At 30.6% G+C, this 20337-nt stretch overlaps 2 protein-coding genes across 10 annotated transcripts; both read right to left on the reverse strand.

Moving 5' to 3' along the window:
* Positions 1–7642: 7642 nt before the first annotated feature.
* On the reverse strand, positions 7643–11335 carry LOC8263872. 9 transcript variants are annotated; one of them, XM_048371598.1, is made up of 6 exons: positions 10732–11333; positions 10081–10578; positions 9812–9937; positions 8794–8837; positions 8551–8604; positions 7643–7886 (listed from the first exon to the last, which is right to left on the reverse strand). In XM_048371598.1, the coding sequence occupies exons 2-6, from the start codon at positions 10270–10272 to the stop codon at positions 7787–7789; spliced, it is 516 nt and encodes a 171-aa protein (XP_048227555.1). In that variant the 5' UTR covers positions 10273–10578; positions 10732–11333; the 3' UTR covers positions 7643–7786. The 9 variants fall into 9 exon arrangements, 6 of the variants coding, with proteins under 6 accessions (XP_048227555.1, XP_048227554.1, XP_048227557.1 ...); XR_007215014.1 differs by having other exon boundaries at positions 8551–8614; positions 10104–11333; XR_001536073.2 differs by having other exon boundaries at positions 8551–8614; positions 9812–9934; positions 10104–11332.
* A 4548-nt stretch (positions 11336–15883) lies between these two features.
* LOC8263881 (NADP-dependent glyceraldehyde-3-phosphate dehydrogenase) lies at positions 15884–19200 on the reverse strand. Its single transcript, XM_048372215.1, is given in 6 exon segments — positions 15884–16131; positions 16240–16969; positions 17046–17182; positions 17335–17454; positions 18199–18327; positions 18530–19200. Coding segments are annotated over 5 exon segments (1101 nt in total). The 5' UTR covers positions 18695–19200; the 3' UTR covers positions 15884–16131; positions 16240–16419.
* Positions 19201–20337: the final 1137 nt, after the last annotated feature.

Raw genomic sequence — 20337 nt, forward strand, 5'->3', positions numbered from 1 at the left:
AGGATCAACCATAGTTATTACAGGCGGGGGCTCAGGGGTGTGCCTGAGCGATGTGAAGTGCAACAACGAAGAAAATAAAGAATTGAACTTCTGAAAGAAATTAAAACTTACGCACACATGTACATATTGATACAATCAACAATCTTTTATTCGTAACAAATGTTTGACAAAAACCGAGTAAATAAAAACTTAATGCTAGACACATGGCATAATTAACACTTTAACTTGGTACAAAGATAATGGTAGCATCAATAATTTAACATGGCATAACTAAAAGTCAACATGAAAAAAGAAAAGTTATTTTGCTGCTTGTAAATGTAGGATGTGAGGTTTCCAAAAAAGTAGAGAGAAGAGGAAAGAAAAAAAAAAAGAGGTTGTGAGAGCCAAAGGACAGATAGCTAAGGGGTAGCAGAGACAGAATCAAAAGGTCAAGAAACATCATTTTATGGATTGAGCCAGTGAAAGAGTTTAACAAATGAAAAGCAAGAAAAGAAGGAGGAACTATTTGGGTTTAAAAAAAATAAAGGTAAAATTGGAGTGAAGAATAGAGAAGGTAGAGTTAAAAAAAAAATAATATAAAAGAAAGAGTTTAACAAATGAAAAGCAAACACATACCAATTTTAACAAATTAGAGTTTATAAATTTTATATTTCTTATTAACAATCATCAGACCATATTACAAATAATTCAATTCAAACGTCAAACAAAAAAATTAAAATAACCCAACATGACTTTTAAAGGAACTCCACCATGCAACTTAATAAAATCAGAGATTAGCTACTAACCCTATCATGAAATTATTTAAAGACGAGATAAAGAAACTAACCTTAGAAATAGAAACTGAGATAGTGAACAAAATAAGAAAATTAAAAAGTTATATTTAGCTTAAGAATGAAGAACTTAACCTTTCAAGTATCAGCTTCTAACTAATCATCAGTTCTTCAACTTAACTTATGCGGACGCAAACCTTATGTTTTTTGAGCTTCAGTCTTCAAGCACATAACATTTGTAACAAATTAGAGTTTTTAAATTTTCTATTTCTAATTAACAAACATCAGACTAATAACAAAAAAATTCAATTCAAACATAAAACAAAAAAAGTCTTTCAAACAAAAAACTTAAAATAACCCAACATGACTTCTGAAGTAACTCCACCATGCAACTTAATAAAATTAAAAATTAGCTACTAACCCTACCATGGAATTATTTAGAGATGAGGTAGAGGTACTAACCTTAGAAATAAAAATTGAGATAGTTAACAAAATAAGAAAACTAAAAAGTTATATTTAGCTAAAGAATAAATAACTTAACTTTTCAAGTATCAGCTTCTAACTAATCATCAGTTCTTCAACTTAACTTATGCGGACGCAAACCTTATGTTTTTTGAGCTTCAGTCTTTAAGCACATAACATTTGTAACAAATTAGAGTCTTTAAATTTTCTATTTCTAATTAACAAACATCAGACAAATAACAAAAAAATTCAATTCAAACATAAAACAAAAAAAGTCTTTTAAACAAAAAACTTAAAATAACCCAATATGACTTCTGAAGTAACTCCACCATGCAACTTAATAAAATTAAAAATTAGCTACTAACCCTACCATGAAATTATTTAGAGATGAGGTAGAGGTACTAACCTTAGAAATAGAAATTGAGATAGTTAACAAAATAAGAAAACTAAAAAGTTATATTTAGCTAAAGAATAAATAACTTAACTTTTCAAGTATCAGCTTCTAACTAATCATCAGTTCTTCAACTTAACTTGTGCCGACACAAATCTTATATTCTTCGAGCTCCAATCTTCAAGCACATAACAATTTTAAAAAATTAGAGTTTATAAATTTTCTATTTCCAATTATACAATCATCATATTATATTACAAACAATTCAATTCAAACATCAAATAAAATAAGTCATTCAAACAAAAAAATTAAAATAACCCAACATGACTTTAAAAGTAACTCCACCATGCAACTTAATAAAATTAAAGATTAGCTATTAACCTTATTATCGAATTATTTAGAGATGAGGTAGAGGTACTAACCTTAGAAATAGAAATTGAAATATTGAATAAAATAAGAAAATTAAAGAGTTATATTTAGCTCAAAAATAAACAACTTAACTTTTCAAGTATCAGCTTCTAACTAATCATCAATTTTTCAACTTAACTTGTGCCGATGCAAACCTTATGTTCTTCGAGCTCCAACCTTCAAGCGCATGCCATTTTTAAAAAATTAGAGTTTATAAATTTTCTATTTCTAATTAACAATCATCAGACTATATTGCAAACAATTCAATTCAAAAATCAAACAAAAGAAGTAAAATAACCCAACATGACTTTTGAAGGAACTCCACCATGCAACTTAATAAAATAAAAAATTAGCTACTAACCCTATCATGGAATTATTTAAAGACGAGGTAGAGGTACTAACTTTAGAAATAGAAATTGAAATAGTAAACAAAATAAGAAAATTAAAAAGTCATATTTAGCTAAAGAATAAAGAACTTAACCTTTCAAGTATCAACTTCTAATTGATCATAAGTTTTTCAACTTAACTTGTGTTGACGCAAACCTTACGTTCAACACCAAACAACACTAATCAAAATAACAACAACAAAGCACTTGTAGCCTAATATTACTTGTCAAGCATATGCGCCTATGTCCGATGATTACCACATCGTCTAGGAGGTTCTAACTCAATCTAGTTATACTGTTAAAATCTACTTTTTCACATAATGCATCGCATATCATCTTAATCACTTAGTTTGTTCATTCTCATTCGCATTAAACGCATGCTTATTGCAAAAGGGAGAGGAGAAAAAGCATATATACACATATATGTATAATATACTACTCACAGTAGGACGCTCCAAAACTAACCTCCATCCGTCGCACTTAATGACTCCGGGTTATCTAGTCACAAATATACAAATTAGAGTTTATAAATTTTTTATTTCTAATTAATAATCATCAAACTATATTTTGTTCACTGTCTCAATTTCTATTTCCTAGGTTCGTACTTCTACCTCGTCTCTAAATAATTTCATGATAGGGTTAGTAGCTAATCTTTAATTTTATTAAGTTGCATGGTGGAGTTACTTCAAAAGTAATATTTGGTAGAGATGAGGTAGAAGTACTGACATAGAAATAGAATTGAGATAGTTAACAAAATAATAAAATAAAAAAAGTTATATTTAGCTCAAGAATAGACAACTTAACTTTTCAAGTATCAGATTCTAACTGATGATCACTTCATCAACTTAACATGTGCCGAGGCAAATCTTATATTCTTCGAGCTCCAATCTTCAAGCACATACCATTTTTAACAAATTAGATTTTATAAATTTTTTATTTATAATTAACAATCATCAAACTATATTACAAACAATGCAATTCAAACATCAAACAAAAAAACTAAAATAACCCAACAAGAACTTTGAAGTAACTCTGTCATGCAACTTAACAAAATTAAGTATTAGCTACTAACCCAATCAGTCTATTTGGATAGTGGCGGCATTTCTTTCTGACGGCTGACTAAGATCATAATAAAGATACAAACACAGACAATCACATCAACATCAATAAACACCTAGCAATACTGATCAAAATAACAATAACAAAGCCCTTGTATCCTAATATTACTTGTCAAGCATATGCGCCTATGTCCGATGATTACCCCATCGTCTAGGACGTTCTAACTCAATCTAGTTATGCAGTTAAAATCTACTTTTTCACATAATGCCTGCGGGCATATTATCTTAATCACTAAGTTTGGTCATTCTCATTCGCATTTAAACGCATGCATATTGCAAAGGAGAGGAGAAAAAACATATACATACATATATGTATAATATACTACTCACAGTAAGATGCTCCAAAACTAACCTCCATCCGTCGCACTTAATGACTCCGGGTTATCTAGTCACAAATATACAAATTAGAGTTTATAAATTTTCTATTTCTAATTAACAATCATCAAACTATATTTTGTTCACTGTCTCAATTTCTATTTCTTAGGTTCGTACCTCTACCTCAACTCTAAATAATTTCATGATAGGGTTAGTAGCTAATCTTTAAATTTATTGAGTTGCATGGTGGAGTTACTTCAAAAGTAATGTTTGGTAGAGATGAGGTAGAAGTACTAACATAGAAATAGAAATTGAGATAGTTAACAAAATAATAAAATAAAAAAAGTTATATTTAGCTCAAGAATAGACAACTTAGCTTTTCAAGTATCAGCTTTTAACTGATGATCAGTTCTTCAACTTAACATGTGCCGAGGCAAATCTTATGTTCTTCGAGCTCCAATCTTCAAGCACATACCATTTTTAACAAATTAGAGTTTATAAATTTTATATTTCTAATTAACAATCATCATACTATATTACAAATAATTCAATTCAAAAATCAAATAAAAGAAGTAAAATAACCCAACATGACTTTTGAAGGAACTCCACCATGCAACTTAATAAAATTAAAAATTAGCTACTAATCCTATCATGGAATTATTTAAAGACGAGGTAGATGTACTAACCTTAGAAATAGAAGTTGAGATAGTAAACAAAATAAGAAAATTAAAAAGTTATATTTAGCTCAAGAATAAAATCTTAACCTTTCAAGTATCAGCTTCTAACTAATCATCAGTTTTTCAACTTAACTTGTGCCGACGCAAACCTTATGTTCTTCGAGCTCCAACCTTCAAGCACAAACCATTTTTAATAAATTAGAGTTTATAAATTTTCTATTTAAAATTAACAACCATCAAACTATATTACAAACAATTCAATCCAAACATCAAATAAAAAAAGTCATTCAAACAAAAAAATTAAAATAACCCAACAAGAATATTGAAGTAACTTCGCTATGCAACTTAATAAAATTAAATATTAGCTACTAACTCAATCAGTCTATTTGGATAGTGGCGGCATTTCTTTCTAATGACTGATATGCAAACACAGACAATCACATCAACATCAATAAACACCAAGCAACACTAATCAAAATAACAATAATAAAGCACTTGTAGCCTAATATTACTTGTCAAGCATATGCGCCTATGTCCGATGATTACCCCATTGTCTAGGAGGTTCTAACTCAATCTAGTTATGCAGTTAAAATCTACTTTTTCATATAATGCATCACATATCATCTTAATCACTAAGTTTGGTCATTCTCATTCGCATTAAACGCATGCTTATTGTAAAGGGGAGAGGAGAAAAAGCATATACATACATATATGTATAATATACTACTCACGGTAAGACGCTCCAAAACTAACCTCCATCTGTCGCACTTAATGACAAGAATGCATTAAAGATATGATTCCTAAACTGCATCATTGCATAGCAATAATATTTAACAATGCTGGCAAGTGTCAACTTTTCATTTAGAAATTCATTGCTTACTTCCATATGTTCCTCGAGTAAAACAGAGAGAAGGAAAGTAATTTCTAAGTAGAATAAAAACAATGAAAGCCCAAAGGTTCAATCCTCTGAGTAAAGGATCACTCATGCTTACATGTTGTAAAATGTCAAAGTTATTACAGAAGACCCTGACATAAACAATATGATAAAAATTATAAAAATAAAACATGCAGTTTTTCTATCAATAAATGACCAAGATAACAATAGAAACTTCTATTAGTCACCTGATAGACATAGGTTTCTACGAATGAAAGCACAATAAAAAGCTAAATATTTGTTGTGCTGGATTTATGTATATTCCGTGAAACGTGTAATATGATATGCACTGTAATTTGACAAGAAGATTAATTTACTGGTATTTGTTTTGCTTTTAGAATATAACTACATCTCCCAAAGGACATATAGATAACCAAGAAGCAACCAATGATATAGAAGAAAAGAACAATTGGCAAAACAACATTCATGCAAGTTGCATGTTTGAATCTTACTGGCATACATGGAAAAATTACGAGGGGTAGTAGCTTTACAACCAGTGAAAATTAAGCTACTCTCTCCTAGTTTGTATCTCAGAGCATTTCAGACGAAAGTTCAAGATATACTACAAGTAGAATCATGAAAGTATTGATATCAAGAATCAATTTAGTCATTGTTTTAAGCAACAACTATTAAAAATAAAGAGATCTGACTGTTGCTTAAAATAATTATTATATCAACATATTTAGTTACATTATATGTACAATTTTCATCCAACATCCAAATTCCAGTAAAATCTCATCCCAGCAAACCTATTAGCATAAAAATGCACAAGTCTCATGCGCTGGCACGAAAATATATGGTTTCTATTTTTTTGTATTGTGATAAGCATTAAATTTAAGCAGTTGCCATTTATAATTGGTACCATGTTAATATTATTTCAGAAATTCAAACATGTGCAAGTTCAGTATCAGAAATTTAATTAGAGAGACAAAGAAGAAATAATGTTAAAATCATACATTGTTTTCATAGAAACAAAACGTGCAAAAGATACTATTTACTAACTTTTACATTTCAATCATCACAAATTTTATTTATTTAATGACAAAAGCAGGCAACAAGCAATTGATATAACATTTCGACAACTTATGAGGAAAATGAAACTATAATACTTATCATTTTAAAAATATATATGCACGCATATATTCAAACACAATGGCAAATAAAAATCAGTTAAAAAATAAATAAACAAATAAAAGTTCAACTTGAAACCTCGTCTTCCATTTCTAATATTTGATTAAATAAATGCGATGCTTCCTCTAGAAAAGAAACTGGAAATATATTAAAACTAAAATTTAAAGAAAATCAGACAAATTTTAATGCAATTGAATTGACAGACTAATAATAAAATATAACTTTCAGTCTCACCATAGGTATGTGTTGTGTGATTAAATAGCACTTCTTTTTTATGCCGAGATCGCCGCATAGTTTTATCTGTGGAAGTAAATATATTTAGTCTGAAAAATAAAGAAAGAAAATTAAATATTAAAATTTAAATTATGATTCTTAGTACCGAGGCAAATGGTACCATGAGAAGGAATTAGAGATGCAAGAAAGCGGTTAGAGTCGTCATTGTTAAATTAGAAACGATGCCGTTGGAGTGCATTAACATGTTGTATTTGCCTCTTCCAACTTCATCAGCTTATCGTATCGCCTTTTGAACAATTCTTTTTTCAATTTATTTTTTCATGAAATTGAAGCAACAACTAATTCTAGTTAAGAAAGGGAGAACCTTTTTTCTTGGCATAAAACCCCAACCAAACGGGATAATCTCCTGTTTTCTTGTCAAGAATAATACATCAAAAACTCTAGCACTTGGAAAAGTAAAACAAAAAAGAATATCTTTTTATCTTGCCAACAGAGAGTCAAAATACTAGAACAACAAAAACTATCAAAACTTCAATAAAACAACAAAATAACCAAAACCCATTAAAGAAAAGGCACTAAAAACTATCAAACGACATGCTACTTTTTGGGATGTTGCTCAATATTTACAAGTCAAGAGTTGTTTTTTCTTCTCTTGTTTCTAGTACTGCTACAATATGCAACAGGTTTGTGTTAAATATGTAGAGAGAAAATGTTAAAAGTATATATTTGTATCGAACAGTTCTTATTAATTTCCCATTTTCTGAAATAAATTCTTGTTTTCTTCTTCTCTTGAGACCAATCATTATTTAGCGGCTATGTAGCTTTCACTAATAAAGAATGAAGATTAGCATCCCTATATGCTTACTGAAAATACAAAATATAGTAATCCAGGAAAAGTATAATTCCTACTCCTGTAAAATATTTTCATACTGACCAAATGAAAATTACAAGAACTGAGTATTAAAGAGTATAGGAAACAGAAATACAAAAGCAAAAATTACAAGAACTGAGTATTATCATAAGCAACCTGCTATGGTTTATGAAGTCCCCGAACCAACTTCTGCAAATTAGAACAAACAAAACGTTATCACCACAAAATCAAACCAAAGAACCATATTTTCATGTCCATCAACACAATTATCAGAAATCAAGTAGCATCACAGAAACAAAAGCTTTTAATTGAAATGATCAAGAAAAAGAATAGAGGACAGGGTATTGTGATTACTACTGAAATTAAGGATTTTCACTCCTATGTTGCAGCGGATGAAATATGGAGACAACCTGACAGTTGGGCTTTTTTGCTCCGCTTGAATCAAAGGATTACTTTTTCAAAAATTCAAAAATTTCTACTAGGGGAAGATAGGGAGATTATTATTTTTCTTCGGCACAAAACCCCAACCAAACAGGCATTCACCTGTTTTCTTCGTTTTTCAAGAATAACAAATGAAGCTCTAACAATTGGAAAAATATACAATTTTTTTTATTTTGCTAATAGAAATCAGAGATTAAAGAAACTGATCGCACATGAAAACTTCATTAAACCCATTTGAAGAATAAGAACTAAGAAATATGAAACGACATGCTAGATTTCCGAGCTGTTCTATCAAGTGTCGTTTTTGAGATCCCTTCTCTTCTGCTATTAAGTACATTGGCATTTAGAGCTCCATAGCAGTAAAAAGCCATAGTACAGAACACAAGTATCAACTTGCAGTTTAGTATCTTACATAGTTTCCTCTATCGAAAATTTGGAATTCATTTTTGGTTTCTTGTTTTGGTGCCTGGCAAAATCTAGAAACCAATATATTAGCTACAATTTGCACAACTAACAAATAATACCATTAAACTAGAAAGAAGATAAAAGATCTAAGGCTAGGGCATCAAAAAAGTTGCAAAGCAGATACAGGAAGTCATAAAGGCATCGCACCAGCAACAGACCACATATGAGCAGTGGGTAAAGAAGCACTTACATTTCATAAGAAGCATCAAGATTTGGAGAATTAGCTAGTTTTTCCTGTCATTAAAACTAGAAATCATTATTAAGGGCTTACTTCTAAAAGGAACATGATCATATATTGTCAGAGTCTTGCAGCTAAAAATGTAAACAAGACTGCAGAAACTATTGTATTTTGGGGGAAAGTACGATGTATTATCCTAAACCCTCAACACCTCTTATTAAAAACTGGCTACAAAAGAAATCTTAATATAGAAAGGTGAAAACTACTCTTGAATTACCTCCACCTCACAAATGCAACTCCACATGAAAGAGTAACCAAATATTTACTTTAAAATTGACCAAACCTTAACTCTCCATTTTGCATGCAAATGGACGTCTTAACCCTCCCGGGATAGTTGCCAGATATTTAAAACTCTATAAACATGAAATCTCAAATATAACCAGATGTTGATTGTTGCTATAAAGAAAGGAAGTTACAAAGAGAATAGCCAAGCATGACCGTAGGCAGAAATGACATCTACTATCTCGTTATAAAAAGCCACAAATAAAAGAGCCTGAGAGGAAAAGTACAACATAAAGGAAATATACATACTAATATTGAAGGATGTATGGAATACTTATGCATGTTCTTCTGCACACCAGACTTTGATTCTAGAACCAATCAAATTCTCAACAAAAGGTTTACCATCATCCGGAGCTAAACAAGCTTGAATTTAAAAAAAAGAAACTGAACACTTCTAACAGCTGCTGATTAGTGCTAAACAGCATGATATATCATGCTTCAATGCTGACTGTCCGTATATAAATTTCTTGTAAGAAAACCACCAAATTCTAAATCTTTACCAAAACATTGATTCCGTTAGCCCTGTAGCCCCTACAATATGTCTCAGTAATTATTAAGCCAATTAGCAAGAAATATCAGTGTGTACTTTTGTTCACTACCTTCACTCATCCCATACTGATACTTCGACTGCTGACAAAATTTTCCAATCAGTGCAAGACTACAGCACACCATGATGAAGAGTTGTTACCTTTTTCATCCTAGATTTTCCTTCTCCGATTTTTCTACCTCTCCATTGTTGAGAACAAACATGTCCAGACTTGAGAGACTGGTTGACTGAAGATGAATTACAAATCCCTTGATTGCAACTGCTCTTCTTATCCCAGGAAATTAAATGACACATGAAACATCCAAAACCTTTTCAACAACCATTGTAGGATCATTTAAAAAAGAATTTAACTTAATTCACAAGTATCAATCATAAGAGATATAGTTACGCAACCATTACAAGAAGCATACCAGATGTTTCTCAGCACTGGTACCTTGAAAAGAATTTACTTTATTGTGATCCGGAGTTCCACGATTTTGTGCACATATATAGGCAACAAGTTTACCATAATCATCTAAAGGAAAGCCCATATATTGCACTCCTTGACGCATGTAGAGTACAAGCTTTGAAACACAATTTTCAATCACTCTCTCACCCAGCATCTAAAGGAAAGCCCATATATTGCACTCCTTGACGCATGTAGAGTACAAGCTTTGTCAATCACTCTCTCACCCAGCTTCCGTGTAATAGGCAGAAACACTCTGGTGGTGGAGAAAAAGAAAGTAGTTATCTGATCATCAAATCAATATATGACTTTAAAAGGAAAAAGTATAGAAATCACCTGGTTCCCCTTTCTTAAAGGGCCCAAGATAGGGGACAGAAGCTCTGGTGATACCTCTTCAACTTCCTCCAAGACCATGATCATAATGTACCCCATAAGCAGAAAAACAACATGAGGACGGTTTTCCCTGAAAGTTGTCCACATTCCATTCCAAAGAATTATTAAGAGATGCAAGAAATTAAAGAAACTGATCGTACACGAAAACTTCATTAAACCCATTTGAAGAATAAGAACTAAGAAATATGAAATGACATGCTAGATTTAGAAAGTCCAGAGTTACTGTTTTCTTCTCTTCTTTCCATGACTGCTGCGGTATGCGACAGATTTATGTCAAATGCTTGAGCATAAACCCATTTTCCCGGTTTAAACAAGAAAGTAACAACAATCAAACTAAATCTACAGAAGAAAAGGTACATTACAGGAACAAGGAACAGAAGAGAGGCATTTTGATTAAAACTGAAATTGAGGATTTCAGCCCTAGGAGAATCGCAGGATTCATTGTGGGTTTCACAACTGAGTGAAAGGAAAAGAATGGAGGGAAAAGACCGTTTGGGATGCTCTTATGAGAATGGACCCTTAGTATTACGCATGAACAGTAAAAAATTTCCTAATTAGCTACATTTTCCTCTTCCTCAAAATTCAAATGCTTGAGAATAAACCCATTTCCCCAGTTTAAACAAGAAAGTAACAACAATCAAACTAAAACGGACCGACGAGGAACGGCTGTGACAGTGGCAGTGGACATCTCGACGGAGAAAGAAGAGGATGGATCGGGAGAATGGTAGAGAGGAAAAGAATGGAGGGAAAAGAAACGTTTGGGATTCTGTAATGAGAATGGACCCTTAATATTCCTCATCAAACGGTGAAAAACTTCCTAATTAGCTGCATTTTCCTCTTCCTCAAATTCAAAGAAAATCCTTAATTTTTTTTTTACCGTTGGAATTTACTACATTTTTATTCTATAAGTAATTTCAAAATTTTAATTTAATCTGAAAGATTTTTAACTTAGGATTTCTATATTAATAAATGAAAAAATGATTGTCATCGAATTTATTAAGAAAGGAAATACAATTTTATTAAAATTGTAAATAAAAATTAAAAAAAAAATTAGATAGTGTTATTGTCACATTTTAACTAGAAAATTTATATTTAACATAAAAAAATATTTTATCCATTAATCAGGATAATAAAAATATCATTGGATACATAAAATTTTTACCATAACCAATTATAATATTTTTCATGTTTTCTTTAATAAAGAAAATAACTTTTTGTTTTTTTTAAAACATCTTATTTACTTAAGCTATTTTTTTGATATTAAAATGATAAGTATATTTACTTTATGTAATATAATATTCATATTAATTTTATATTATCTTTTTAAAATATTTTAATTTTTTTATTTTATCTGTTCAATATGATTCATAATATGAAGTAATATTTTCAATCCATTCCATAAAATAGAGTAATTATTCCTTTTTTTATTTTAATTAAAATAATTTAGAAACTTATTTTTATATTTTAATAATAGCTACAGTTTATTTTTATATGCTCGAGTTTATAATTAATTATTTTATTGAATATGATCTATTTTTAAAAAAAAATTATTAGCTGAGCTATACTTTCTTTACCTGATATTCAATTTTTAATCATTTTTTAAATTTATATATGAGTTATCTTTTTACTCAAAGTTATAATTGCCTTTTATCAACCTAAACAATAATCTTCCCATTTTAATTTGGAGAATTCTGTGAAATTTGATTTATATATCATAATTTTGGTGTATATGACACAATAAAAATAAGAGAAATTAATTTAAGGTCTGACGTGAATAATAAATAGATAAAGTTTAAATCTAACTAGAGAGCAAAAGGAAAAGAAAAATTAAGGATGATTTGTTAATGTAAGTACTTCACCATAAATCATGTAGTCATTATTTTTAAATGCTCATCGAGAGAATATAATTTGGTACAACTTTTTAAAATTAAATGTGACTTATCTTTTAAAAAACGTACATTCGTCTTAAAAGAGATTTGAAATTAATTATTTCTATTATATTATTATTTTGATAGCATTTCTTTGAAAATTGAATAAATGCTCTCTTAAATTTAATTTTATATAATTCTCTTCATTAGATTTTTTTATCAGCCAATCCAGTCGAAAGACACAATTTATAAATAATAAATAATTTAATGTTAAATTTAATAATAAATATGAAAGAGAACACAAATTATTTTTGGTAACTTAATTTCAACTAGATATTAATTTTAGCTTGATGAATAAGCCACTTCAATTCTTTTAAAATTAATAGTGTTTGACACTGTTATTGAAAAATAACTGATAATCTTTTTAAAAACAGTCGACAACTACTGCTTCAATTCACAACAACTCAAATTTGAACTTCTCACAAACTCTTAATTTTAAAATGAATAGACAAAATTAACTTTTTATTATTTAGTTTATCTTATTTACTATTCTTTTAATTTTAATTTAAAATAACTTAATTTGAATTAGAAAAACTAAAAATATTTAATTTCCTATTGTTTTTGAATATGATAAAAAATATTAAATATCTATTATTTTATTAAATTTTTTTATAAATTAATTTTATAATTATATAATAATAAAGATCGATGTAATTTGGTATTCTGAATGAAAAACACAATATCAAAAGAGAAAAAAAAAAAAGATAAATACATTTCCTTTTCTTCAACTATAAAATGAGCTTATTTATTTACATGCAAAACAAATATAAGTGAGGGTCCATGCAATTATTTATCGCGTGGGAAGAGTGGCAATTTGCAAAATTAAGTCACGAGTCTCGCGTGGTCGGCTTATCCCAGTAAGGTTCGCTAAAAGGGTCAATAGAAAAAAATACGTACAAAATGTTTTAATTAATTCCTTAATCACTAGAGTTATATGATTAATATAATTTCTTCTTATTTTATACTTGGTTCATTTATATCACCATATCCAAATAATATTGCATTTTATCATTTAATAGTAGTAATTAATATACCTCAATCAAAAAATTAGTTATTAATAAAGTAAAATTAAATTCTATGAAAATCTAATTATTGTACAATTTGATTAAATATAACTTAACTTATTTACTATTAATTGTTTATCCATCCGAACTATTATTATTATTTTAGCTCATAAGTATTTTTAATTCAGATAATTAAAATTTTATTAAGAACTTGTACGTTTGTAATTCAACTAATAATAAATTGAGATATTTAATAAATAGTATAATTGACGAGATTTTAAAACTTTTACTTTCCTGTATTATATATTGATAAATTAGTAATGAAATATAATTAATATACTATTTTATAGGATTTGAATGAGTGAGACATAGGAAGAAAATTAGAGAGAGAAGGAAAAACATAATTTGACCGTGAAATGAGCCAAATCATTAAAACACATAGATAGAAAGTGGGAAAGTACATTGGCAAACCAAGAAGTAGTAGATGAGATATCAGTGGAAATATTTGCCAAGGATTCAAAATTTTTTCCATAATTTTTCCCATATTGGATCAGCCCTGATGAAGTCTCTAAGATGAAGGGGTCGACTGTATCACAATAGATTTTAGTCTTTCAGGTAAAGGAAATTCCTTTGGTGATTATGGGCAACTAGTCTGATTCCACCAGCAGTAGGGAGCACTTTTTATCCTACATTGATTGAATCAGGAATTACTTTAGCTAATCGACTCCAATGAAATCAAATTCTAGAATCCGACAATTGTTTTTCCATTACTTTCTGATCCATTTTGATTCGAGCAATAGTAAATAATTGTTTAATTGGAAAAGTAACTCTTTTTTTTATATTACCGCCAAATTTTTATATTTAGTTCTCGCATCCATTTCAACTAATTAGCTGATTATTCAATGAAAATTTATAAAAAATTTAGATTAACTTTACATATAGAATTTCTTTTTCTTTTAGCAATTTATATGAAAAGGTTTTAGTATGTAGCTTACCTAGAAAGTACATAATAAATTTTTTATATAAATTTAATTTAAGTAAAATTTTAGGTTATTTTACCTTTCTATGTGTTTATTCAATAAAAATTTATAAAATTTAAATTAAATTTATACATAAAGTTTTATCTTGTTAGCAATTTACATGCATGATAGTAAGTGTATATTTCAATTTTAAAACCAAGAAAAAGAAAAGTAAAGTTTGAGTTCCATCTATTTCAATCCTATCTAACCACAAAATTAAAGAAAATCTCATTTAAAATATAATCAAAGGACACAAAGTCCTGAAGGAAATGAGAAAAAATAAAGCATGACCTATCATTGTTTAAATGAAACATTTCATTAAGCAAATAATTTAGCAATTAATATTCTATTTGTCCGTGTGCTTGAAATTCTATTTGCTGAAAATAGGATCAAAGAAGCACAAAGGGATCTAAGCACTGATATATATTGATAAGCAATCTGATTAGTTGTTCAAAAACGAGGTTCATTGTATCATATTTATTAGGAGATCTGGAGAGGGATTTTATATATATATATATATATATATCTTTATTTGCTCTAAAAAAATGCTGCAATTACACCCTTCTATTTCTTTTTCTTATACTCTTTTCGGAAACTATGAAGGTGGTCGTATAGCAGTTTATGCAAGCTCTGACCTATTAGTGTTTTATGCAACTATGGCTGAACTTTTGGCTATTAGGGAGGGGTTTCGGTTTGCAATGGGAGTGTGGGTTCTCTGACTTAGAGATTGGAAAGTTATTCCACTAATGATATTGCCATGGTGCTTGATGATATGATTTATTTTTTGAGTAATAGTTTGGTTGTTGAGGACATTCATATGTTAGCTGGTTTGTTATTTGTGAACAGTGTGATATAGTAGTTCATGCTTAGCTGGTTTTGATAATTTTTTGCAATTTCAAAATTATAAACCAATGATACATTCAGATGCAAGATATATCAAATAAATGCAAATGCATATATGATATATATGAGGCATTTAATAGTTGTGTGATTAAATTTAGAATAAAGTTTTTGGTTCACAAATTTTTTACATCATTTTTGTTTCCTACGAGATTATAAAATCTGTAATAAAAAATATTTTTAAAAATAAATTTAAAGTATTATTGTTTATTTTAAAATTTTAAAATAATTAAATAAAATTATTAAAATATGAAAATTCAAGATTAATTGATAATAAGGCAAATATAAATAAATCACTAAAATTGGTTTTTAATGGAACTTCTGGAAAAGTAAAAAATGAAAATGAAAGAAAATCTCATTTAAAATATAATCAAAGGACACAATTCTAAAGACCAAATCTGTTTGAAAATCTTACTAATTAATTAGCTACAAACAATACTTGTTTTGATTATTGATTCTCTGACAAATAAATACTAACCCATGTTGTAAGAAGGACTTGGCAAGTTGATAACAGTACACAATTCTAAATAAAAGAAAATCTCATTTAAAATATAATCAAAGGACACAATTCTAAAGACCAAATCTGTCTGAAAATCTCACTAATTAATTAGCTACAAACAATACTTGTTTTGATTATTGATTCTCTGACAAATAAATACTAACCCATGGTGTAAGAAGGACTTGGCAAGTTGATAACAATGCTCTTAACCTTAACCATCATGTTGATGCTGTTGGTGATTCCTTGTGACCCTATTCCACTATCCTTCAGACCCTGTCATCAACAATTCTTTCTTTTAGCTCTATACATAATTCGCCTTGGAAAAAGCTAAATTGCTAAGACTTAGAGCTAGCTGATCTACTCAGAGCCTGAGTTATTCACCTGGAAAGGAAAATGATCCGGTCCACGAGCTGGCGCAGAGTTGATATGAACTGTTCGTGTCTCTATTGCATCAGTGATCAAGATAGCTTTGTTGATGTCACTTGTGAATACACAATCCTATGTTTCATTGGAAAATATTAGAATCTAACATGGAGAAAAAAAAGGGTATAATAATCTGTACTATATCAATAATAACTGGAGACCAAAATTGCTAGCATTGCAATGGTGGATTCCTTCTTCAATAGAGTTGATTCTGATAACAGGAAGAACAGGACCAAATGGCTCCTCCCATACAATTCTCATATCAGGTCTTCCATTATCCAACAGTAAAGGCCAGATGAGGTTTCCTTCTCTCTTGTACTCTTGGCAAAACGTTGCTCCTTTCTCTTTGGCATCTTTGATTAGTCCTTCAATGAAATTAGCTGACGATTCTGTAACTACTGGAGTTATATCACAGTTATCCTCTGGCGGCCCGACGCTTAGTTTTGCAACTCTATTCTTCACCTTCTCAACCAAAGCATCAGCCACTGAGTCCATCACCACAACAACCTTAATCGCAGTGCACCTTTGTCCACTGTATGAAAAGCCTCCTTTTATTATGTTTGATGCTACCAAATCGAGATCAGCATCTTCCAGGACAATGCATGCATCTTTTCCTCCAAACTCCATCTGAAGTGGGATCACCCCTGCCTTCTTCGAAATTGCAATACTTGTGGCTCCTCCGGTGAAGCTGAGAAGGAAAGAATACGAATTAGGTGCACTCAGGATACAACTACTTTAAAGGAGGAATAAGAGAAGGTTATTACCATATGCAGTTAACACCAGGATGCATAGTAAGGAAGTCGCCAATCTCAGAGCCTTTACCAGTGACACAGCTGATGAGGCCTTTGGGAAAACCAGCCAAGTGAAAGCAATGTACCATATGTAAGCAAGAGACAGCACCCTGAAATTAAATCAAATATCCGATTTATGCATTAAAAAAAGAAATGGGGAACTTTCTAGGATAATTGATAAAAAGGAGCTGTTTCAGAGAGAACATGCGGATGCCCTCTTGTCGTGCATCCTCTGCACATCAATTTGTTCTTGATGAATTACCTGAGTAGGAGGCTCGAGTACAAGTGAGTTTCCAGCAATCAATGCAGGACCAATCTTTGAGACAGCAAGATTGACAGGATAGTTAAAGGATGGAATGGCTAGTATCACACCAAGGGAGATCTGCAATTTTTAATACAATTCCAATTCATAAACTATATTAACAATCTTGCCCAAAAATTAATGAGAAACTAAAACAATACTCTCACTGAACTAATTTACTACATGCCTTATTTCAGTTATTGTAATTATTATAACTTTCATCTCATTTTGTCATAAAATTGCAGACCACATTTGGTTAACCCTTTTTTTATTTTTCTCTGTTTTTTATTACAAGTGTCTCTTGCTTTCTCTGTTTTGCAAGTAGAAGCCAACTTTTAGTTAGACAAGTCCATATTCAAAAAGCAAAAGGCTCATCTCTCTTTACACTCCTGATTCTTCAGGCTACCAATTATTATAAAATGGCTCACGCATGAGTAGTCCCAACCAGATATATTCAGACAAATCTAGTTTCCATCTATGAGCTGTAGTATCCACATTTCTTTTTTCCTTTTCTTTTTCCTTATAAATGAAAACTGAGATAAGTAGGCTATTTTGCACATCCTATAGTTAATGTTACCCCAGTTGCACTTGCAGACAAATTGTGGCCATTACTGTATGAACTAGACCAGGGTACATTTGGTTACCTATGCTTAGTCATTTTGAAAGTTCTGTTAGGCTTACATCATTAGCCAATTAATTCGGTATTGGCTACCTTTTGAATGTATTCATACCATTAAAACAAGGGATGTAATTCCTTATTTCAATGTTTTTCTTGTTCGTTTTTAAGCAGGATCATAACAGAAAAATAATAAAATGCAAGTATACCTTAGAAGTGAGGCAGTACTTTGTCCTCTCATTTCCAAGAAAACTATGAGAAACCAAGAACTTGCCCTCTCCAATAATTCTTACTCCTTCTTCTGCTGTGTAAGAAATAAGATCTCCAGATCTCACAACCTTCAAGAGATCATAAATACAAAGACAAACATTTCTTCTTTATTATTAATGAAAACTAAAACCAGGACAAACTGACCAATGAATTTTAGGACAATTGTATTGTAGCTGGAGAGACAGTGTTGTAAGGTTTCAGGTCCATTACTATACGAAGTTCATTAAACCAAAAAAAAAAACTAAGAACAGGAAAAATTGTTAGGCATACCTCAGAGAATGCATCTTTAGCTGGTTTTGCAATTTCTTTCACCAGGCACTCAGCAATTGGAGCCTTGTGCTCTTTCAGGATAACAGCTGCCTTGTGAAGGAGCTCTGCTCTCTTCCAAAGAGGAGTTCTAGCTCAAGCTTTCTGTGCACTTTTTGCTAATTCCATCACCTTGTTTTATATAGTAATATACAACTCCCTATTGATATTCGGGAGCCAATCCATGTACCGTTGACAATAAAATAGCAAGTTGTTACTAATTCAAAACATATTGACTAGTAGTAAAGGCAGTGCTGAGTAAAAGAACAAATTAATGCAGTTTAAGGCTATGCAGAGGTGGTTTATAAATATAATAAAAACTTCAACCAAATGACTAGACTCGGGCAGTGCTACATAAAAGTGATGCAAAATTGTTGCCATGTGGTGTGTTGTAGTGCTAGAAAATATTTGAACCATTGATACAAATTTCCCACTAAAAATATATGCAATGCAAGTACATAGTATTATATGGGATAAGGTAGGGTAGGGAAATAACCTACAGTAACCTAAACTCCTCTTTTAAACTTCCAAAAATGATTAGAGATAAAAAGGTAAACATCATTACTATATCTATGACTACTCCAACTATATATATATATATATATATATATATATATATATATATACTAAATGCAAAGTAACCCTCATTCTTTAAAGAAGAATTCCATTAAAGTGGGGAAGAAGAGGCCATAAATGGGAGAGGCAGCAGAGTACATGAGAGATGATGAAGAAGCTACAGCAGCAGTATCAAAGCCAAACTTCGTGCTGGTGCAAGGAATCAGTGGAGGAAGCTGGTGTTGGTACAAAATCAGGTGCTTGATGGAGAATTCAGGGTATAAAGTGTCATGTATTGATCTCAGAGGAGCAGGCATATGGATAGACATATATATGTTGGTCGTGTTTATAGGTGATATTGATCGGGCACAGTGCTGGAGGGCTAAGCGTAATGCAGGCCACTCACAAGTTCGCAAAGAAGATCAGAGTAGCAGTATATGTGGCTGCCACCATCCTCAAGTTTGGTTACTTGACGGATCAAGACATTCATGATCTAAATTTCTATCATATCCTACCTACCAATAAACATATATCTTAATCTGATCGTTCATCTAAATACATATTTCAGATGTCTTTTGACTGAATTATTATGATCATCTTTTAATTGATGGGACACAGAAGAACAAGTTTATTCACAGTAATGATGATGAGTACTGCTTTTTTTTTTCTTGTTTCTTCCTGAGCGTGTGTGTTTGGGGATGAGGAGAATATAGGGATGTATAGCCAACTGTCTTCACCAACTATTGAGTTCTTACCCACATCATGATTTCTGAATTCTCACTTCACCATCTCCATATACATTACTGTTACTGTTCCATGCCAAAACAAAAACAAATTAGGATATTATATTTAATTAAATTAGTACAGGCAGAAAGAGGCAGGCTATCACTTGAAGGAACCCCCACCACCCACCTAACACTATGTGATTTTAGCTACGTGCTAAAGACATCACTTCACTTGTCATCATGGTTTGTTCTATTTTAGGGATATATGGTAGCCAACTATCTTCACCAACTATTGAGTTGTTACCCACATCATGACTTCTGAATTCTCACTTCACCATCTCCATATACGTTACTGTTCCACGCCAAAATAAAAACAAATTAGGATATTATATTTAATTAAATTAGTACAGGCAGAGAGAGGCAGGCTATTAATTCACTTGAAGGAACCCTCACCACCCACCTAACACTATGTGATTTTAGCTACTGTGTTAA

The sequence above is a fragment of the Ricinus communis genome, chromosome 3 (assembly GCF_019578655.1).
Source record: "Ricinus communis isolate WT05 ecotype wild-type chromosome 3, ASM1957865v1, whole genome shotgun sequence".
Taxonomy (NCBI): domain Eukaryota; kingdom Viridiplantae; phylum Streptophyta; class Magnoliopsida; order Malpighiales; family Euphorbiaceae; genus Ricinus; species Ricinus communis.